At 41.9% G+C, this 23,939-nt stretch overlaps 1 protein-coding gene across 1 annotated transcript; it reads right to left on the bottom strand.

The window, feature by feature from the left end:
• Positions 1-788: 788 nt before the first annotated feature.
• LOC105393015 (ubiquitin conjugation factor E4 A) lies at positions 789-22,984 on the bottom strand. Its single transcript, XM_048622550.1, has 16 exons — positions 22,127-22,984; positions 20,398-20,529; positions 20,021-20,184; positions 19,543-19,722; positions 18,959-19,111; positions 15,437-15,590; positions 14,940-15,081; positions 14,427-14,603; positions 12,427-12,597; positions 11,436-11,559; positions 10,394-10,539; positions 3,123-3,272; positions 2,504-2,747; positions 1,724-1,886; positions 1,274-1,478; positions 789-933 (listed from the first exon to the last, which is right to left on the bottom strand). The coding sequence occupies exons 1-16, from the start codon at positions 22,746-22,748 to the stop codon at positions 789-791; spliced, it is 3,072 nt and encodes a 1,023-aa protein (XP_048478507.1). The 5' UTR covers positions 22,749-22,984.
• Positions 22,985-23,939: the final 955 nt, after the last annotated feature.

Raw genomic sequence — 23,939 nt, 5'->3', positions numbered from 1 at the left:
CACTACCACACTACCCCACTTACAAAGTTGTAAAATCTAGAGTAGATTTATCTCTAAACATTTATGTCTTTTAGAATATTAGTTTAAGTAAATTTACAACCGATTCATTGTATACATATTTTACTACTTTAAACAATACCGAAACTGAGAGTGATACTAGCTTGTAATTAACATTAAGTATGTGTAGCTATTCTCCATCGTGAATTTTATGATGTAGCCTCAATATGGTTGGAAATGGCCCTATCATGTTGCATAAATGTTTGCAAATGAATGCATGTATCAGCGATTTTTTCGGCGGGAAACTCGGGAAAGCAGATGTATCCTTTGTAAAGAACACCATTATTTCAATAAATACTCGATCGCCTTTAGATTTTTTAGAATATCGCCACTGGAATATTTTTCAGTATTGGAATAAGCACATTTGCGCTATAAGAATGTATCTATAACATGTACTATTATTTTCCCTATAATTTATCTACACCAATGAGCAACAAGTACTTTTATAAAATGGCTAAATTAATAATCATAAGAACTTATCAGAGATGAGAATTGGCAGTAAATAGTGCGTCAATGATCACTTCAAGTACTTCTACACGATGCTATTATCTTGCAGCAGGTTGCATTAATTGTGAAAACGACTTCGTTAGTAGCTTTGGTGCAATCCATATTTATACCCACGATCATTCAACTAGCACGTGTAAAAGCGCTCATAATCGACAGTATAAAATCTAAAGTACTCATTGCTCTTCAACAATCTTCATTCCTTCAGTAGGAGTGTATGTAATCAGTTACTCCTTGACTTTGTTCCGGTCGATGGTCTTCTGTTCTTCGATCCACGCGTGAATACGTTCTTTAAGTTCCGTGTTAGACTTGACTTGATCCATTGAGAGAGGTGAGCGGTTGAAGGGGTCCGATTGGTCGCTCAGCAGATGCCTGAAGGAAAATATTTTTTTATTATAAGTAGTTAAATTTAATTGTTTGGTGTTGTGGGGACTGGCAAACTGTAACGTTGCCCCGGGCGTCTTTATGTTTACTCCAGAAACGTAAAGGATGAAGAGATTTTTGTATTGTGGAAATGGCTGTTGCAAGTTTTGAAACAGCCTAATTCGTAAAATTTTGTATGTGGATCAAAAATTTAAATTTTGAATTTATTGTCACACCAGCAACTGGAGATCGGCATCTTCCAAAGTAAGCAGAAATATGAAATTTGTACTCTTCATCTACATATCATATAATCTCCTCTACCTAAATGACCAAGCAGTCCGACACTCACCTGGCTATAGTGGTCCTGTCGACAGTCGTCCTCGAACTAGGCAGCAGCACGGGGTCCCTCATCAGCGTGCTCATGATGGGGTCGAGGAACTCGTCGGGAGCGTTGGCGAGGATCTCCTCGTCTCTCTGCCGCTGCTCGGCGATGCTCGCTACTCGGGTCGCCACGTCTTGGAGAGAACCGATGAGCGAGCCGCCGCCTATGCGCACTGCGGAGGAGAGGAATGTTTTGTTAGTAGAGTTGTTCTAATAGGCGGGCGACCGTCAACTGATAGAGTTCGGGCTTTGGGCATCGAATGAATACGAACCTAAACACGAGTCCCTTTTCTTTCGGAGAACGTTTTAAAAAAGTGAATCTTATATTTAAACTTTAAACGCGTACCACTATTCCCTTATCGAATTGCCCTTTATTTTATTAGTTTTTTAAATAATGTCAGAATCATGTAGATATTACCCAACACGGCCTCGGCGAGGGTGAACAGCTGCGGCGAGTACGAGCGGCCGTCGTCGCTCACGGCCGCGCAGAACCGCTCGTTGGCGCCGAGCTCCACGTACATGCGGCTGATGTCCAAAACGGTGCTGGCTGGGTCGAACTCGAACTCCTTCATGTCTTTCACCTGGAAGTGGAAATGACAATTCATTCGTTAAGCACAGCTTTTGTTGTTGGACAGGATGTCGAACAGACTCAATACCTACCTATCCTGCATGCAGAGGGTGGAATTTTATCAGTGATCGAGTCGAAAGAAAATATTTTTTTGCGTAATTTTTTTAGCATGTCTGGCGATGTTATTTTCCTACTATCGTCTTGATCACGGATAAATTGCCACCCTATATCCATAAAATGTAATTTTCAAGCCGCAATTTTGGACTAACCTTAAAATTCTTCTTATTCGGGCCGACCAAATTCAGCAAAAAGTAGTTCAGCATAGACGCAATCCTCTCCACGACCGTGGGATGACAGAACAGGGCGGGCGTGTGCGCCGTGAGCCGCGCCAGCGTGCGCACCGTGTGCTTGCCCAGGATGTTGTCTACTTACTTACTACCTACCTAGCGTGCTTGTACAGGGTGGCATTTTATCAGTGATCGAGTCAAATGAAAAGATTTATTTTTGCGATATTTTTTTACTGATTTAGCATGTTTGGCTACTAATTTTGCATAATTTAGCCTTGATCACTAATAAATTACCACCCTGTTTCCACATAAACCTAAATTTAACCTCCAATTCCGGACTAACCTTAAAATTCTTCTTATTCGGGCCGACCAAATTCAGCAAAAAGTAGTTCAGCATAGACGCAATCCTCTCCACGAGCGTGGGATGACAGAACAGGGCGGGCGTGTGCGCCGTGAGCCGCGCCAGCGTGCGCACCGTGTGCTTGCCCAGGATGTTGTCGAAGCGAGCCAGCATTCCCACGTGGGATAGGTTTGTTATGTTCTGTTCCCGCTCTTGCGCTGTTTGCGTGGCCCATGCGCCGGATTCTCTGCGAAGTCGGATAAAGTTGCATGAGATGTCATGTCTGTTTTCGTATGTGTGAAACATAGTATGTCTAATTTTGCGGGAGTTAATTCGCTGATAACATTACTTAAGCATATAATTTAAAAAAATATTTATCAATTTTGATAAAAATATTTATTAATTTTGATGAATAGTAAAATTATTCAAGTAATTTTTCAATAGCCATAAAAATACGCTCTCTTGAAGTAAAAAAAACTGACTGACGTCAAACGTTCAATTTCAGCTCTACCGGTTTTTTTTTTCTAATTGAACGCAGTCGTTAATTTATCCGAGCGTGTTTACTTGAGCACTTCTAGAACACCCGAGAAGCTTCCAAAGACAATTTCACTCATTCACTCACTGCTGCGCCTGCATGGTGCGTATCTGCGCCATGTTGCCGAGCGCCTCGTCCAGCAGGAAGATGGCGTCGTTCATCAGCAGGTTCACGAAGCGCAGGAAGATAGGCGGCTGGACCGCCTCCATGTTCTCTTCCGCTTCTTTGGCTAGCCGCCTGAAATTAAGGTAAATAACTCATTAGACATGGGTTTTTGGATAGGTAGAAAGAAATAATGGGTACAGAAGATAGAATCTGCGCAGCACAACCCAGTGCTTGTCCAAAGAGCTCGTTTCACCTCACAGACTGACTTAATTTTATAGAGCAATTAAGCAAGCGCATTCTTTGAACCACGAATCGATTTTTTACTGATGAATTACGAAGCAGGAATTGCAGTGCCGTCTTCTATTCTCATTAAGTAGCTCTGCGATTTTTTGTGGCCAATATAATGCGGGATTTGACAAAGATGACCCAGTAATAGCAAAAGGTACTATACATCGCGCATAATGGTCCTCCTTAGCGGCTAAATGCGGTAAATCTGCTAGCCACGATATAGATTGCGGATACGGTAATACTAAGTTACCGCAGAGGTGATTTATATGGAAAAAAAACTTTAGACATCTCCGTATAACGCAATGGAGAGCCTCAAATGAGCACGATTCTGTGAGATAACGATTAATACTAACGTGAAAGCAGCCTTATGCTCGTCCATGTCCCACAGGAAGTCCATGACGAGGTACATGGGGCGGCGGTAGTTGAACTTCTGCTCGAACTGCACGCTCTGCCCCGTCATCTCGACTCCACTAACAAAATATAAACCGGCAGAGGACGGATGAGGAAAGCCGAGGATATAGTGTTGTGGCGCTCTTCTTGAGAGAGGCCTATGTCTAGTGTAGCTCTTACCGTGGTCCTAAAGTTATGCGCTACTTCATTGGATGTAACAAGCAAACGCTTTCGCTATATGCCATCTTGCATTATCATTATTAAGCTGCGTTAAGCGGACATCCAGATGCCCATTGCGGCGCTGTTTTTTCTATTGTTTTCGCCCGCGTCGTGGGCGACCGCCATTTTAAATAGAAAAAATTAGAAAACTCCGTTTATCACAGCATATTAAGGCCTAATTTCACACCATTCGGTTAGGTTAAAAATACCTCGGTTTGGTTACATTTTGGACCGTTAAGGTTAGTGAGTGTCCCACCATGCTACATCACGGGGTTAACTCCCTTGATCGGGTGATAATCTTGATTGCTGCTGTGGGGTTCCGCTAAGACTTGGTTAAGACCGGTAACCAGGCAACGGGTTGTTTACTTGTCACTCATTCTGTCAAGATTCAAGATGGAAAAATGAACAGAGCCTTTGATAAACAATATACGAACTAGATATTGTGTGACATAAAAAATGAAGCGAAATACTGTCTGGGTTTTATATAATGTCAAACCGAGATAAAAGTTTAAATTTAATGTCCTAACCTAACTTGGAACCGCAATATAGAAACATAAATTGATGGCCCTACCTGGAAATTGAACCCGGGATCCCTGGGTGATGAAGCTGAGCTTCTACCATACCAACCAACCAACATATCCAAGGAAGTAGTAGACAAGCTCATGTCAATGTTTACCGCCCTCCAGGTGGATTTCACTAAAACAACCGACTTCCTCAGCGCCCAGTTGACTGATCTCCAGAAGGAAGTCTCGGAGATAAAGCAGAGAACGAGTGCAATTGAAGCAGAAAATGCGCAACTACGACTGCAAATAAATAAGCCTTCAATGGCCGATTCCGATGATCTGCGCGAGATAATTACTAATCTGAAAACAGATCTAAATGATCGCGATCAAGCTCAATTAATTAATGACATTGAACTGGTCGGCATCCCCGAGTTTGAAGGTGAGTCGTGCGGACACATCGCCCTGGCCGTGGCCACCAAGCTGGGTGTCTCACTGGAGGAGCGCGACCTGGTGACCGCAACCCGCGTGGGAGGCCGCCGCGCGAGCCGCGCTGGCGAGGAGGACAGCAGCCCCCGCCCACGCCCGCGCCCTATCGTCGTGAGGCTGGCTCGACGATCTCTGCGGGACAACCTGATCAAGAGTGCCCGTGTCCGTCGCGGCGCCTCCACAGCTGATCTTGGCTTACCGCTTCACGAACCTAAGCCATTATACATAAACGAGAGACTTACTAAGCTGAATCGCACTCTGTTCGCGAAGGCCCGTGAGCACGCCCGGCAGCAGCGCTGGCGTTTCGTATGGACTGCTGAGGGACGGGTCAAGGTCAGACGAGATGAGACATCTACGGTTCATCATATTCGTGCTGAGAGCGACATACTGCGTGTTTTTGGTTCTGCAAGCATTAGCTCTTAGTGTTAACTTTTTTATAACAAATGTGTGTACTCCGTATGGTTTAATATTGTTATGTTTTCCACTCATTAAAACTCATGATTTGTTTTGCTTTAGATATATACACAGAAACGTGTTAAAAGGTAAAATACTCCTTCGTTCTATCTACCTCTCAGATCTGGATTGTTATGTGTTGGTTATGATTTATGGTATCTGCATTTTAAAATATACATTAAAGAAAATTCATTTACTCATGTGTTTACTGATCCTTGACGGGCAAATCGCTATACGAACTAGACGTATTAAAATAACTATGTTACAAAAATTAAATACCTACCTTTCTAACTTATACTGTAAAATAATAATTTATCTGTACATGTCTAGGTCTCAAATTACAATGGGGTACAAGTTAAGTATATCAAATTTACTAATGAGGTACTACCTACTTATACAATTGGCAAATGTTCAGACTTTTAATGGGTTTTTCTTATCTGACTCCCACCAATGATAATGTCACAAGATAAATATTTAAAATTAAGTTTGTTTAATTTCGAAGCGTCCGTAGTCGAGCGGGCCTCAGTGATCGTAACTGATCGCTGAGGTTAAGCAACAACTGACACGGTCAGCCATTGGATGGGTGACCAATTTCAAGTGGTGCTTTTCTGGACGCTTCCGTGCTTCGGACGGCACGTTAAGCCGTGGGTCCCGGTTGCTACTTCGGTAGCAGTCGTTAAGCATTGTCAGAGGCCTTCGGGCGGCTTGAAAACATCTGACAGTCGGGTTGCCCACTTACCCGACAACTCTCTCAGCACAAGCTTGCTTGTGTTGGGGTCCACCAACCCGCACTTGGCCAGCGTGGTGGACTAGGCCTAAACCCTTCCTTCATTGGAAGGAGACCCGTGCCCCAGCAGTGGGGACGTAATGGGTCGTGATGAAGTTTGTTTAACGCCGGTTCGCTTTCCACTTCCCATGATGATTTTATTGCAGCAATGTTAAGTATAACTCCTGATATAATTGCGATTAACGAGACATGGATTAGAAAGGATGAAAAAGAAAAGGCGCCTTCCGTTCCCGGGTACCGCCTGCGATATACGCCGCGTCCTGAGAGTGTACGCAATGGCCGTGGAGGGGGAGTGGGCTTTTACATTAAGCGTGGATTACATGTACGCTATCTGCAGGGCCCATCGTGTACTACAGTTGATCAAATGTGGCTACGTTCGTCAGTAAACGGTAATGTTTTTCTTATAGGTACAGCCTATCGCCCCCATTGGGTTCACGTTGACACGTTTTTTGACGCTCTTACTGAAAGCATACTATTTTTCTCTGATTACGAACATTTAATCCTTATGGGAGATTTCAATATTAACTGTTAACGTTAAAAAAACAAAATTTATTCCCAGAACAATATCATTGCGACCAATAAAGGACATTGACTTGTCAAAATTTAATAAAGACCTAGATACAATAAGATGGGACTTGGTAATTTCGGTCAGCTGTGTAAATGACATGGTTAGCGTCAATTCACACGTACCACAACCACACCACGTCGCAGCGACAAAATGTGGTCAAGCTGTGGTTACGTGTGAATTGTGTGACAGCGGCTTTTTGCAGTTGCGTTGTGGCAGCGACAAAATGTCGATGTGGTTGCGTTGTCGCTGTCATTGCGATGTGGTAACCACGTCGTCGTGTGCAGTTAATACGGAAAACAGGTTGCCGCGGTGCCGCCGCCGCGTGGCGGCGTTGCCGTTGCGATGTGGTTGCGTTGTGGTTGCGATGTGGTTGCGATGTGGTTGCGATGTGGTCGTATTACACAGGTGGTCGATAACAACGGCAAAATGTGGCACGTGTGAATTGGATTATTCATTGTCAATACAAAATATACGCCCGACCACATCGCGTGGTTGTGGTGTGGTTGTGGCTGTGGTGTGGTTGTGGTACGTCTGAATTGACCCTTAATCTGTTTCACGAACTTTTAACTCAGTTGTTTGATTTCCACGCGCCCATAAAATCACTCACAATTCGTGACAAGCCAATGCCCTGGCTTACAAGTAATATTCGAAAGATGATGGAATGTCGTAATGCCGCTTTAGCCCGCTACCGTAAAAATAAATCAGAAACCAACAAAATTGAATATAAACAACTAAAATTGCTGGTTGCTAGGTCCTTATTGACAGAAAAAAGAGCATATTTCAATGATTATATTAATAAAAACATAACAAATTCAAAATTACTATGGTCTAATCTAAAGAAAACTGTTTTTGAAAATCAAAATACAAAAGAGGAACTACCTAATCATATGAACAAACCCAATGAAATAAACAAACAATTTATAAATGTACCAGGTCCAAAATTTGCAGACAGTGCACTTATTACATATTACAAGTCAAATAAATTTCATGATAATCGATTTAAACTTAGTGAGGTTTCTGAGGATGTGGTAGCGAAAGCCATTCTGGGAATGAAATCTAACGCTAAGGGCATGGATGAAATTAGTTTAGACATGATTATGTTAACACTACCTCAAACGCTAACAGTTATAACCAAAATCATAAATAAATCAATACAAACAAAAGTATTTCCTGAAGACTGGAAAACCGCTAAAGTTAAGCCTATTCCAAAAAATTCAAATCCTCAGTCTTTTAAGGAACTTAGGCCGATATCTTTGTTACCTATACTATCAAAGCTTCTAGAAAAAGTAGTATATGATCAACTTATGAAATTTTTAGAAGATAACGACGTTCTTCCTTCTCTTCAGTCGGGTTTCCGTAAAAACCGTGGCACTTCCACAGCACTAATAGATGTTGTCGATAATATACTTGCAGCTCAAGAGGAAGGCAAAGCGACAGCCCTCGTTCTGTTAGACTTTTCACGCGCATTCGATGCTATCAACCTCCCACTACTACTTTCCAAACTTGAATACTACGGAATTGACACAGAATCTATAAATTGGTTCTCCAGCTACCTTGAAAATCGCGCTCAACATGTTGTAATTGATAACACAGATGGTTCTTTTACTATGTCAGAAAGAGAAGCACTAAATCGCGGTGTACCTCAGGGTTCTATTTTAGGGCCCTTACTGTTTATAATCTACTCTGCCGACTTAACTCATACTATAGCCGATTGCAAATATCACATTTACGCAGATGATACTCAGGTTTATATATCATTTGACCCTAAAGATACAAACTCTGCCATTCAAAAACTAAACAAAGATTTGGATAATATTAACGTTTGGGCAAATAAAAATACACTTGTCTTAAATCCTGCTAAGTCAAAATTTCTAATCTTAGGATCGCGAAAACAAATCTCCGCCGTTGAATCTTACGACTTTATTGTAGAAATACAACAGCAACCGCTTGAACGCGTCTGGGAAGCACGCAATCTCGGTGTGATTATGGATGCTGGTTTAAAATTTGAACATCATGTTAGCGAACTGGCTAAGGTTTCTTTATACAAACTAAAGATTTTATACAGGATACGAGATTGCTTAAGTAAAGAATTGCGCGTAAAACTGTGTGAGTCTCTGGTCTTATCGAAATTAAATTATTGTGATACACTATTCGGACCATGTTTGCTTGAGAGTTCCAAACGCATATTACAACGAGTACAGAATGCCTGTGCTAGATTCTGTTTCAGCATTCCACCAAGAAAACATATTACTCCGTTCCTAAACGCTGCCAGTATGCTTAGGATGGAGGCTCGCAGACAGCTTCATTTTGCCGTTCTTTTATTCGGAGTAATTAAACAAGAAACCCCTAAATACCTTTTTGACAAACTGGGGCGCTCTCGTGAGCCACCCCTTCACTTTACCCGAGGATCCCTTTATATGATAAAAGTACCCAAGCATAAAACTCAGGCATTCCGCGGAAGTTTTCGATATTTATCATCTAAATGCTGGAATAATTTACCTCCACCAATTAGACAAGCTAAAACCAAAAGTTCTTTTAAATATCTTCTTAAAAAATACCTTCTATCACTTCAAAAACTTTGTAATACGTCACATTCCGCAACATATGCCAAGTCATATTTATTATTTTGAATTTGCTTGTACCCCGTCTAAAACTGTCGTTTAATAATTTGTAAACTGTATGTCTATTTATTTTTATATTGTTGTTATGCAGTACTATTCTTTTGGTATGTTACTTAACTGTGTGTGTTTACCTAGTTGTGTTAAGCCATCCTGTTTATTCTAAAATATAAATTAGGTATTATAATATTTTTTTTTTACACTGCACCGAGCACGACTCGCGCCCACCTGATGAAAATCAGCGTCACAGGCTTCTGTGACATTATGTTGAGACGGTGACCATTTTGTTTGAGACACTTTGTAACCTAGTGTATTCTTTTTATTTGTTTTATTTATATGTTTTGTGTCTTGGACGAAATAAATGCCTTTTTCTTTCTTCTTTCTTTCTTTCTACCACTAGACCACAGAGGTAGATTCAAGAAGTTAAACCTAATGACTTAATGAGAACTATTGAATTAAGTGAAAAATCTTCTAACAAAATATTTTAAAATAAGACCTTACTTAGAAATTGATATGTTATTTCCCGAGAAGTTTCTTTTGCACTGACACTCCATCTTGTTCGTTGTATTGTTTTTCAAAGGGCATGGCGTAATAATATTATTTACAATGACGGATGTCAAAAAACAACCTCGGTAGAAATAGTAACCATGGCAACCTCAAAACCAAAAAGTTTGGTTGTTTGAGGTTGTTTGAAATCACAGAGACATAGACAACAAATTTCAATGAATATGACAGAATATTGAGTGAAGTGTGAGGGAAATGAGTGAATGATACACATAATGCTGGATTTATGAATGGTCTGTTAGAATTTCGTCGTGGGACTCATCCAGTTAACAAGGGTAATAATCCTTAAACGCGTCGTCAGCAAATCCGTTATTGAGACTGTAACTAACAGAATCATGAGAAACCAGGTCTTAGTATGATAAACAAGTAATACTAACGTGAAGGCGGCCTTATGCTCGTCCATGTCCCACAGGAAGTCCATGACGAGGTACATGGGGCGGCGGTAGTTGAACTTCTGCTCGAACTGCACGCTCTGGCCCGTCATCTCGATGCCCACGAACACGTCTAGGAGACACGGAACCATCTGGAAAAACGAGTGTACAGATTATAGATGGTGTTAAATTGTATAAAAAACATAGGAAATCAGGAATAAAGGTTTTTCGGACTAAATTCTTATTTTTATGACCGAAGTTTGGAACCTTTACATGAACATAGATAGAAATTGTTTGGATAGTCCGTTATATGGGTACATTGATAGGACACCCTGTAGGTAAATTAGGCTACCTGCAGCCTGTGCGGGTGTTCCTTGAACAGCTGTTCCCTGTAGAAGGAGGCGAGGCTGCTTAGCGGCTGCTGGTCGTCGGGGTGGTTCCTGGGACACCCTGTATATGACTAGTTACCTGCAGCCTGTGCGGGTGTTCCTTGAACAGCTGTTCCCTGTAGAAGGAGGCGAGGCTGCTTAGCGGCTGCTGGTCGTCGGGGTGGTTCCTGGGACACCCTGTATATGACTAGTTACCTGCAGCCTGTGCGGGTGTTCCTTGAACAGCTGTTCCCTGTAGAAGGAGGCGAGGCTGCTTAGCGGCTGCTGGTCGTCGGGGTGGTTCCTGGGACACCCTGTATATGACTAGTTACCTGCAGCCTGTGCGGGTGTTCCTTGAACAGCTGTTCCCTGTAGAAGGAGGCGAGGCTGCTCAGCGGCTGCTGGTCGTCGGGGTGGTTCCTGGGACACCCTGTATATGACTAGTTACCTGCAGCCTGTGCGGGTGTTCCTTGAACAGCTGTTCCCTGTAGAAGGAGGCGAGGCTGCTCAGCGGCTGCTGGTCGTCGGGGTGGTTCCTGGGACACCCTGTATATGACTAGTTACCTGCAGCCTGTGCGGGTGTTCCTTGAACAGCTGTTCCCTGTAGAAGGAGGCGAGGCTGCTCAGCGGCTGCTGGTCGTCGGGGTGGTTCCTGGGACACCCTGTATATGACTAGTTACCTGCAGCCTGTGCGGGTGTTCCTTGAACAGCTGTTCCCTGTAGAAGGAGGCGAGGCTGCTCAGCGGCTGCTGGTCGTCGGGGTGGTTCGGCAGCATCGACTCGAGGCACTCGGCTAACCGCGCCCTACGGATTTGTATGGTAAAATGTTAATATTCTAAGGTTGTGAGGTAGATATTGATATAAGAAATAAGGGTGTATTTTTGTACTGTTTTGTTTTTTGTTTTGGTGCCAATAAAGAAAAAAGAATATTGTACTGAGTTGGTGAGGCAAAAAATATAGACACCCAACAACTTCTTCATTACATTTCCAATGAAACATAATAGCAAGAGAAGCTATGAGCTCGCTTTCACATCGCATGATGTGAGACATGTTAGCTGTGGCAAGACATTTGTCTTGTCGTCGCCATACATATTATGATTCCGCAATAGCTATCTTCGCTCCATACATAAGTCTACAGTAGCTACGGGCTATCGCGCAGCTTGATTGTAGCTACTATTCTAACTATATATATATATATATATATATGTATATATAAATTTGTAGAGCTGGCATCAATATGCTAATTGAATATAATCTACCTAGGCTAATTTCTACAGGCTACATAATTACAATTTGAAATCTACTACAGTAGCTCAAATGCGCTATGCGAAACTCGCAAGAGCAAGAGCTAATCAAATTGAATTTGTTAATTACATTACGCCAGCCAAAAGTTTATAAATGGAGTATTTTCTGCTAATATAGTAGCACAACTCGTCGTTCTAAACAACTTTATTTTCGATTGTTAACCGACTTAAAAAAATGGTGGAGGTTCTCAATTCGTCGCGATCTTTTTTTATACCATTTTACTAACACTTTCTACACCACGTATGTGTAAAACTAAGTATTATTATTATGAGTTGTGATCAGACGATGTAATCGGCCTTCCTCATCTAACCAATGGCAGTGTTTGTATTCTCAACTCAACTACCTATAACAACACTGCGTACAAACCTCAAGTGCGGGTTGTAAGTGCGCGACGAGTCGCCCATGAAGGCCAGCACGAGGGTCAGCGCCGGCTCCAGAAGGCCAGTCATGTCCGCGTCCTCGGTGATGGCGCCGATGCTGCGGCGCGCCATCGTGATCAGCACCACTATGTTCTCTAGGACGAACTCTGGCACGCATCTGGGGAGCAATGATACATATATTTTATAGTTGTAGAGGTAACAAAGGTAGGTACAGATACATTGATGCTAAAGTCTTATTGAATCCACCAATCTCGATACCTAGTACTACAGGGATTACGATCTGAAGTAGAATACGAATACGCTTTAGCTAACTAAAACAGCACACACAAGATGCTATAGTGGCACCAACATTATTAATTTTAGCCTGTAGTCATAGACACTACTCGCAACGGTATGCTACGTCACGTCCCAAAAGCTTTTAACAGTCGCAGGTATTTTATAGTTGCGAGCACTCATCACGCCAATTCCTTTGTATGTACAGACCGTAATTTTAAAGATGAGATCTATTTTTTTACGCTTTTTAATGTCTATCGTTAGTTACCTGAGACAGTCAGAAGGCGGCGTGGTAATCGGCAGCACGACGGGCAGCGGCGCGGGCGCGGGCGCGGCGTCGTCCCGCAGCGCTAGCTGCACCAGCCACGTGCAGGCTCTAGCTACAGCCTCACTGGACCAACTCGTGATACTATACAACGCTATAAATGTATGCTACGGCACTAGTCGTAATGGCAAAACCTTTGGCTCTATAAGCGCTTGAATGAAATATCGCGTCCGCGTAGCGTATAGCGCTATTTCGCATTTATTTTTTGGCATTACTATACCTAATAAAACTTGAAGGAAATATCGCATCCGCGTAGCCTATAAGAGCGCGCGTGTTGCTTCACGCCGTTTCGCATTTATTGTCCTAATAGCGAGCTATCGTATTCTTTCGGGTCACAACCTAGACTTAGAGCATCTAGTACCTGAGGCAGTCAGAAGGCGGCGTAGTAATCGGCAGCACGACGGGCAGCGGCGCGGGCGCGGGCGCGGCCTCGTCCCTCAGGGCCAGCTGCACCAGCCACGTGCAGCCTCTAGCCAGCAGTCGTGATGCTACTATACAAGACTCTAAATGTATGGTACGGCACTAGTCATATATGGCAAAACCTCTATAAAGCTTGAATTAAATATGGCGTCCGCGTAGGTAGCCTATAAGAGCGCGCGTGTTGCTCCACGCCGTTTCGCATTTAATTGTTGCGCTATGAGCGCGATATCTTATTCTTGCGGGTAATTGCCTAGAGCAGTTAGTACCTGAGGCAGTCAGAAGGCGGCGTGGTAATCGGCAGCACGACGGGCAGCGGCGCGGGCGCGGGCGCGGCCTCGTCCCTCAGGGCCAGCTGCACCAGCCACGAGCAGCCTCTAGCTACAGACTCACTGGACCAGCCAGGCGATACTACTATACAACGCTCTATATTTGTGCTACGGCACTAGTTATAGGCAGTGGCAAAACCTCTGGCTTTATAAGCGCTTGAACAAAATATTCCGAGTTAGCCTATAGGAACGCGTGTGTAGCATGCACGCATCGCGCTATTTCTAAATTTTTTGATGCTATTGGCTAGATATCCCACTTTTTGGGATTGCTATGTTCTCTTTAGTTACCTGAGGCAGTCAGAAGGCGGCGTAGTAATCGGCAGCACGACGGGCAGCGGCGCGGGCGCGGGCGCGGCGTCGTCCCTCAGCGCCAGCTGCACCAGCCACGTGCAGGCTCACTGAACCAGCCACGCGTGATACTACTATACAACTTAATTTGTGGTACGGTACTAGTCATAATGGCAAAACCTCTGGCAACGTCACATTCGCGACGACGTCACATCAACGTCGCGTATGTAGCAAGCACGCATCGCGCTATTTCGCATTTTTTTGTGCATCGGCATTCGGCGTGGAGATTTCCCTTTTTTTTGGGCTAATGGCTTGATATCCGACTTTTTAGGAGTATTATCTAGTATTTAGTACCTGAGGCAGTCAGAAGGCGGCGTGGTAATTGGCAGCACGACGGGCAGCGGCGCGGGCGCGGGTGCGGCGTCGTCCCTCAGGGCCAGCTGCACCAGCCACGTGCAGGCGGTGGCCTGCAGGCGGTGCAGGTTCGTCAGCATGTCCGGTTCTAGGAGGGCGCAGCGGAGGGACACGAATCTGGGGATGGGAATGGAATGGGTGAATCAGCCGTATAAAGCTGGATGATTCCGTGTTTGGGCCACCTCTGCGTTGAGCGGATACCAATCGCAAATATTTTTATGTGGAATGTTTTAAATATAATAGCTTCGCGGGTGTCCGCTCAGAGGCATTAACTCGCCCATCGTATATTGCTAAGGTTACATCCTCGTTTTTAATTACTCATTTAATCGTACTATGTATGGATGAGTGAAAAAAACCGGAGCCGAACTAAAGTTCGTTGTTATGAGACGATTAGGTATCCAGTCAGATTAGGTACTTATCAGTCACTAACTATTTCACACAATGTGTGTTTACTTGGTCATGAGGTGCTGCGCGCGCTGGCGCAGGGGGTCCAGCATGTGCGCGGCGGACACGGCGGCCGCGTCCGACAGCGCGCGCTGCGCCCGGCCCAGCTCCTGTCCGCACCGCCACAGCTTCTCCGCGCATACGCGTACACCTGAAAAGGATTTATTGCACATTATAACTCATGGTATAGAATTTCGATTTATAATCATCAGCTGTCCACAGTCCAGCACAGCAGAGAATTTAGATTCCTATCTGATATGCCCTTACACCTGCAATCGGGATGGCATCAAAGATGCAATGATTCCATCTTATTAAATTAAATGTACCCATGGCATGATCAAAATGTCTATGAAATTTCGTATTTCGTCAAGCAAGGCTATGGTCATCAACAGCTCATAGCTGTCGCTGGCCACTTACTCAAATCTCTGCGCTATACAGGTGTTTGTCGGAAACTGTTAAGAAATTAATATCAATAATATTCCTACACCAGCCTATTCTATGCTAACCCAGATCAATGCACTTCTGCGTCATGAAGAAGCACTCGGTGACGAAGCTGTAGGTGTCGGCGGCGGGGCGCGGCGCGTGCTCGCGCGGCGGCAGCAGGCACGTCTCGCTGTGCAGGCAGTCTAAGTGCACGGATTTGGCCGCGCACTCTTCTGGCTGGAAGGTACGGGGGTTATGATAAATAAATAAATATGTGGGGACACCTCACACACGGCGATCCGACGCCAAGCTAGGCAGAGCCTGTGTTATAGGTATCAGGTAGCTGATATCTACACAAATTCATAGATAGATATATATTAAATATAAATATCAACACCCAAGACCCGAGTACAAATTTATCTGTCTTTAAACAAATATCTGCCCCAGCCGGGAATCGAACCCGGGACCTTCAGCTTAGCAGTCAGGGTCACTAACCACTACACCAGTCGGCCGTCAATATAGGTTGGGTAAAAGAATATAGTTAATAATAATAATAATAAATAATAAATTCATTTATTTCGAGTAACCACGGACTCATAATATAAAACATCAAAATTACATCTACACATTACAAATACAATTTACACATAGAACACAAACAAAGGGTTAAGGGTTGCCAAAATGACTTTTAAATACGTGCCTGAAAATCAAGTTAAAATCGGACCAGCCAGACGCGAGATAGTCGCGCAAAACATACAAATATATACAGATCAAACCGAGAACCTCTTTTCTCGAAGCAGTTAAAATATTGCTAGAGGTAGCTAAAAATACTTTTGAAAACCCAGTGTGATGGTATCTTTATCGAGATTGGTCATGGTCACATACATATATTATCATAATACATCATAGTTCGAAGAGAGGATCTGAAAGATGTACTCATTACAAGGGCCATGCGAGGAGCCCAAGGGTGGACAGATCACCGTCTTATAAGATCCAAAATGAGGCTGAACATCAAGCCTCCACGCAGAAGTGAGCACAAAATCCCCACGCGATTAGCGTTTGCCAATCTGGTTCATAACGAAGAAACGCGGCGTGAACTTGATGCTGAATTTGGTGAAGCAAACCTTCCGCTGGAAAGCGCGTCAATTGACGAAGAATGGCGCTTATATGCAAAAACCCTTCATGAAGTTTCCCTACGAGTAATCGGAAAACCGCAGAAGAAAAACCAAGACTGGTTCGATGATTCTGATGCTGAAATACAGAGACTTGTAGAAGACTCGAGACGCGCTTTGAAAAAACCAATCAGTACTATACATCGTAGAGCTGTACTGCAGGGACTCAAAGTTAAAATTCGTGAGCTGAAAAATCGGTGGTGGAAGTCAAAATCTGAGGAACTACAACGTCTTGCTGACAGCAATCAGACCGCAAAGTTCTTTGAGGGCCTTAAATGTGTGTTCGGACCTAGATGCAAGAAAACTGCACCAGTTTTCTCAAAAGACAAAACCACACGACTGACTGATTCTACAGAAGTACTCCTCCGTTGGGCAGAACATTTCATCGATGTTTTGAATCCCGGCACGCAAGGAGCGGATCTGTCCTATATAAGCACACTAGAAAACCTGCCCATAGCGTCAGAACTTGATGTACCGCCGACTTTCACTGAGTTCCATGAAGCGACCCAAAGGCTGAAAAATGGCAAGTCTCCTGGCTCAGATAGTCTACCTTCAGAAGTTTTCAAATACGGAGGACCTAATATAAAGAACAGACTATTTGAACTGGTTCTACACATTTGGGAAACGGAAATTATACCTCAAGACTGGAAGGACGCCTCCATCTGCAAGCTATACAAAGGAAAAGGACACCTATCAGAATGCGGCTCTTACAGAGGCATCTCACTTCTCTCTGCAGCTGGCAAGATCTTATCACACATAATTAATAGGCGTCTTAATGTATTGGCTGAGCGCATTCTTCCGGAGAGCCAGTGTGGTTTTCGCCCCAACCGAGGCACGGTTGATGCTATATTTATAGTCAAGCAAATTCAAGAAAAAAGCCTTGAGCAACACCGCAACCTCTACATGTGTTTTGTCGACCTAGAGAAGGCGTTTGATAGAGTGCCAAGAACCGCCTTGTGGACAATACTGGAGAAGGCTGGTTGCCCCGCAAAATTCACAAACCTAGTACGCCAATTTCACGAAGGTATGATGGCAAGGGTTCGACATGAAAGTGAATTTACGAAACAATTCCCAGTCTCCAGCGGTGTTAAGCAAGGCTGTGTTATGGCTCCGACGCTCTTTGCCCTCTACTTCGCTGCAGTCATGACGGATGCCTTAAAGAACTGCAATGAACAGATACAAATTAATGTCAGGTCAGATAAGAACGTCTTTGATCTAAGTCGTTTCAGATCTAAACGCAAAATTGAAAGGAAGAACGCGCTCGAGGTCCTGTATGCCGACGACGTCTGCCTTGTGGCCGACAGTATCAGCAACCTGCAGCAATATCTGGATAAACTAGACGAGTCATGTCGCAAATTTGGCCTAGTGATAAGCGTGTCGAAAACACAAATATTGAAGCAGCCCGTAAGAGGTACATCTGCGTCCGACACTGCTGTACTACTGGGCGGAAAGCCGCTGGAAGAGGTGCGAACCTTCCGATACCTCGGAACACTGATACGTGACGATAACCGCCTCGAGTCCGAAATTGCTGCGAGAATTGCCAGTGCCGCTGCGGCCTTTGGTAGACTCAACCAGAGAGTTTGGAAATCTCATGACCTACATCTTCACACAAAAATATCAGTGTATAAAGCAATCATACTGCCCCTTTTGTTGTATGCGTCGGAGACATGGTGTCTATACAAAGCTGATATTAAGCGTCTGGACACCTTTCACTTAAGATGTCTTCGCGCCATATTACGGGTCAAATGGCAAGATCGCGTCCCGAACTCCGAGGTGCTGCGTCGTGCCCATATAGCGGGGATGGAATGTCTCCTGATGAAGGGGCAGTTAAGATGGTGTGGACACCTTGTACGCATGGAAGACTCACGAATGCCTAAATCCGTCTTCTACTCGGAGCTATCTTGTGGAAAACGTAAGCCTGGTGGGCAATACCTGAGATACAAGGACGTCCTAAAACGACATCTAACGTCTTGTGGAATGTCCTGTGATACATGGGAGAGTGATGCCTTGATGCGATCGGAGTGGAGAAAGGCAGTTAAAACAGGAACGGCCAGGTTCGAAGATGCCCGACTCAAGGAACTCGAAGCTAAACGCCACGCTCGGAAAACTCGTCCCAAGGTGTCCTACAACTACACCTACAACACGAGCGGACAGTTACAGTGCAACATCTGTAGCCGCACGTTTAAGACCAAGTTCGGCTTCGCAAGCCACGTACGAGCACATGCCAGGAACTGACAAGGTGTCGCCGTCGACGGACACGTCGTGGAGGACATCATCATCATCATTATCATAATATTACTATGCCAGTGACAGGCATAAAATTCTGTTATATGTAGGTAGGTACACGTAACATTTATAAGGTATAAAGTTTTATATAAAAACTTTTATTACACCATCGCGCTAAAGTTAATACAGTATACTACTTATACTTACAGGTACTGCACCATATGTAGGATCTATTTTGAGTGCTTTAGGGTCGTTTGGGGTGGTGCAGAACGGCTGGCAGAGCTGCAGCAGCACCGCTCCCAGGTTCATCATGAACCCGTCCGAGACACAAGTCAATGTTGCTGCACTGATCTCACCAGCCTGAAAACGAGTTTTAGAAATAATCATTTAATAGTCAGCATATATTTGTATTACAAGTGATACTTGGTGTATTCGTTTTGTAAATGTTTAGATAACTGTAATGTCTGAAGTCGAGAATTAGGTAAGTGTTGAGTTTAATAGGTTTGTGATTTATAGTGAATAAATTTGGGCAGGTACCGACTGACTGGCAAACGTCACACAACTAATAAATACATCTCCTTCTCTCCCCTACCGAAACCGAAAAGTGCCTGAGGGCCTAGTGGCAGTCACAGTATTCGTGCAACGCGTGTGGTGCTACATGGCGACTCTACACAACATACAAATTCTTTTAAATTCGCGAAATAAAATATGCACTCTACTTGGTTAACAGATGTTGATCTTTCCATCTAGGATTCTATGACTTATGCATCAATATTCTTGCCAGTACTTACCTGAACATTCCAGAGTTTCCCTCTGGCCACATTTGTCTTCAAACATTTTCCAATCCATGCCAATATTCTGTTTCTCATGTGGGGACCTCCTTTAAGCAGTGCTAAGAAGATCTTGTGCATGTTATTTGATAGGTGGGTTGTTGCGTTCCATACTGAAGACTCCATCATGGTTGTGGCTGACTGAAATAATAAAAACATTATGGATTTAAGTTATCTATATTTGCTAGCTACAGGTATTTACATTGTTTAATAATTGTTCATACTATACCACATAACTTAATTCAGTATCTATAGATTCATTTCTAGAAAGTTGAATTGCCCAAATGTATAACATGAATAAGAAGTATTTTAAAATGGTTTTCACTGTTAATGTGTTAAAGGAATGGCTTAGGAAATGGTTATTTTTAATAGGTATTATATTCAAAACACTATAATAATATATAATAATCATGGCTATCAAATCAATTGTTTCTCTTACTTGGTCCATAGGGTTGTCAAAGAACTCGTGCATGGCTGTGGCGTTCCTGGGCAGCACGGACAGGCTCAGCAGGGCTCCCATTACTGAGTCTTGATACAACCTTCCATTGGTCTCAATCTTAGGCTCACATGCTTCCATTAGTATGAGAGCTAGGTTTGGATGACCTGGGAAGTTAAATAATTATTATTAATGGTTAACAATAAATCACAACCAGTGGCATGCTTTGGGAGAGACCTACGTCCAGCAGTATAGGCTGATGATGAAGAACAATAAATGATTTCAATAACTAGTAACTGAGGGTCAGACTCTCATATCAAAAGTTAGGATTAAGCACTCTTCAATATTATGTATTTGTATTTCACACATTAGGTACTTACTGGCAAACAGATAAATTGATGGTAGAATATAAATAGGTAGGTTAATTATATTAGACTTATTCACGTCAGTGTGAATCCTTCTCAACACAGGCAGCATGGCGTCGCGCAACTGTTCTTGAGCACCCTCTGCACCTGAAATGAGTTTAATTTTTCAGTTATTACTAGTGATGTAACGAATGTGTGTTTTTGGACATTCGCGAATGCGAATATCTGAAATCGACATTCGCGAATGCGAATGCGAATGCGAATATTCAGTTTGTGTTCAAATTTGGCGTTATTTGTATGGTTTGGTTGGCAGTCTCGTACTGAACGAGGTACGTTTCGTTCTAGGCGCATTCCGAATCAGACTAAACAATACTAGGCGCAATTTTTTTTAAACTTTATTTAGCTCCGTAACAGTTATACACATTACGACTGTGTGCAGTTTCTGAGGACGATTTACACGAAACATTTAAACGTATTTAAATGTATAGCTGTTTGTTTGTTTATTTACACTCACGGGCAATGAAAAAGATCCGTTAAGAAAAACATCAAATTACTCCTAAGCGCAAAAAAAAACTTAATGACGACGTCTGCAATTTTTAAGTTCATTTAACGACAAATCAGAATATTACGAACTAAAAACGTTAATATTTTATTAAATTTTTATATTAAATGTTTTAAAAAATACGGGCTATTTGGTGTCTGTATTTTTTAAGTGGAACTATTTCTTTGCACGTGAGTGTATGTTTAGGTCTTATGAAACTACAAGGTGGACCAGTCGAAGTCATCCGATGTTGTTTGGCTCTCATTTTTTTCTAAATTAAAAACTTGTTCTGTTTTTTTATTATATTTATTTGAACCTTTACAATTTTATTGGTAAAGTCTAGAAGATGATATCGGCAAAATGGGCGCCGTCACAATTGATTGCCATACGGGCTCCTTTTATGGCATTTCTCATCACTCCAGCGAGAACTTCGGGCGAGAGATTCTCGCACTCACCTTAAGGGCTTCTAGAGACACGGGCTTATTCATATAAACATGGGTCTTCAAAAAACCCCTCAAAAACCGTTTCCAACGGCAAAATCGGGCGATTTTGCAGGCAAAAATTACAGTTAAACGAAAAAAAAGGCGTCCCGAAAACTAAATATGTATACACAATTATTCCGCGATCTTGGAGAGTATATCACTCCATGGCTTCTGAATTTGTATTCTGAATTTGTCTAGTTCACCAATATCAAAACAAATTTTAAATTGGCGGCCATTTGTACAAATGAGAGCAACTACCAATACGGTGATTACTTTTGGCCCACCTTGTATTAAATATTTCTAAAGTTTCATTGCCCAAAAAAATTAATAAATAAATACCAAATGATAAAGTAAGACTGGTAATGTGATTAAGAGGGTAACTTGTAATAAAAGGTTATAGACGAATGGATTTTGATTTTGTTAACCTACCATTATTTTAAAATACTTTTTTCTAATAAGTACTGATATTCGCAAAACATTCGCACAAAATTTTGCGAATGCGAATGCGAATATCCAAAAATGTGCGAATATTCGCGAATGCGAATGCGAATGCGAATATTCGTTACATCACTAGTTATTACACTGTAAAAATCTTCTTCTCTTATATGAACTTCTTTTATAAATTATGAACTGACACAAAATATATGGACCCCTATTAGAAACTACTACAAATTCTAATAGAAGTATGATGATCACAAGTTAAATATTACATTCAACTTACCATCAGATACAAATGCTTTGACAATATCTATAAAGAAGGAATGGCTCTGAGGATCGACATGCTGCAGCAACTCCACCAGCTGGACAGAGAAGTCTTGTCCCTCAAACAACATGGGCTGCTTGAGCGCCGTCACTGCATTTCTAAATATCAACTCTCGCATCTTCACTAGGCCATTCTGTACAACCACTGAACTACTCTGGTCATAGCTCTGTAAATTCTGCATAGAACTGAACAAGTATGGAAACACTTGCTTTTGTACAACATGCTCTTTGTAAGTTCTGCTTTTGGGTATCACAGCTGATTCTATGTCTGTCAGTAACAGCCTTTCAAATAGAGCTTGCTCCAATCCTTCTAAATCTATGCATTTGTGTGGCTTCATGGCATCAGCTAATTCTTCTAGATACACTAGTTGTCGGTCAGACCCTGATTTGGCATCCACTGCATTAGGGTTTATTGTGAAGTGGAAAACATTCTCAACTATTTTATTTATCATTTCACAGTCAATGTCAGCTTGGGAGTTTTTACTGTTAATGCGCAATGGATTGTTGGTATCCATAGTATTGTTATCTGGCTTTTCAGGCACGGCCACGAGTCCCGCAAAAGGATTATTTGGTTCAGACATTTTATACTTTTATTTTATGTACTTTGGAAACACTCCTTGATTTCTTTAATTAAATTAAAAGAAATCATAACATCTTGTAGATGTATTTATACAGCACGCAAATAGATTGACATCACATAAATAATGTTCAGCACTAATAAAATAAAACCTATAAAATAACAAATAATCAACTTCAATTTTTGCTAAGGGGTGAATTGATAAATTTTGACATTTCGTTGAGTTTCAATCATTCCATGACACAACAAAATGACAATACCGACATAAAGTTGCCAATCTTAAAAATAAACGTCTTTGAGGTAGAATATTTTTGGTTTTCTACGTTGCCAAATAACAAAAAAAAACAATAAATATTTTTATTTTTATACCAATTTTTTTTTTCATAAAAAGATATTTTCTCCTCAGTATACATCAAACATTAAAAAAGTGCATTAGTATTAGTATAACATTGATTTTCAAAATAAAAAAGTGCGTAATTTTGTCGGAAATTACTGACTATAATAAACGTATACTTACTTAGCTAATATGCCTATACATATATTACATAATAAACTTATAACTCAGATTTTTACGTCAATCTGTATCATTGGACAGTAGTAAGTACTTGACAAATTTAAATTTTCTTGGTTTACTGGAAATATCATAAAAAAATGTTTTAAATGAGATCGTAAAAATCTCAACATGTTCCCGAGAGAAAGATGGATGGTTGAGGAACGGACAAAATAATGATGCTATAACGCTTTTATCTTTTGAGGTACGGAACTCTAAAAACGAGGTAAGAAACAAGACGTTGAACACAACTTATTTTATTAATCGTGCTTAATCTTAATCGTATTTAGGCTTTACAATAATTGAAATTTGAAAAATATTCGCTTCAAACATGTTTTTATTATTTGATGATAATGCAGAGTAACAAAAATTAATTCGATATCACCACATATTGGTAGAATTTATGATTTTGAACCTGGCGCAACCTGGGAATGTAAAAAAAAAGATCAAATTGTATACTTTATAACAAAAACTTTATTGTTATACTTCTAATAATATTTAATACTATATATTAATATAATATTTAATATAATATATTTAAAAATAATACAATAGTGCCAGAAAACACGTAGAAAATGATGCATAAAACTCTAACTAACCGGAAAATGTCCGTATCCTACAAGCACAGTACCGCCCCGGAAACGC

The sequence above is a fragment of the Plutella xylostella genome, chromosome 8 (genome assembly GCF_932276165.1).
Source record: "Plutella xylostella chromosome 8, ilPluXylo3.1, whole genome shotgun sequence".
Lineage (NCBI taxonomy): Eukaryota > Metazoa > Arthropoda > Insecta > Lepidoptera > Plutellidae > Plutella > Plutella xylostella.
The sequence above is the reverse complement of the archived record's forward strand: the minus strand, read 5'-3'. Positions and strand labels throughout refer to the sequence as shown.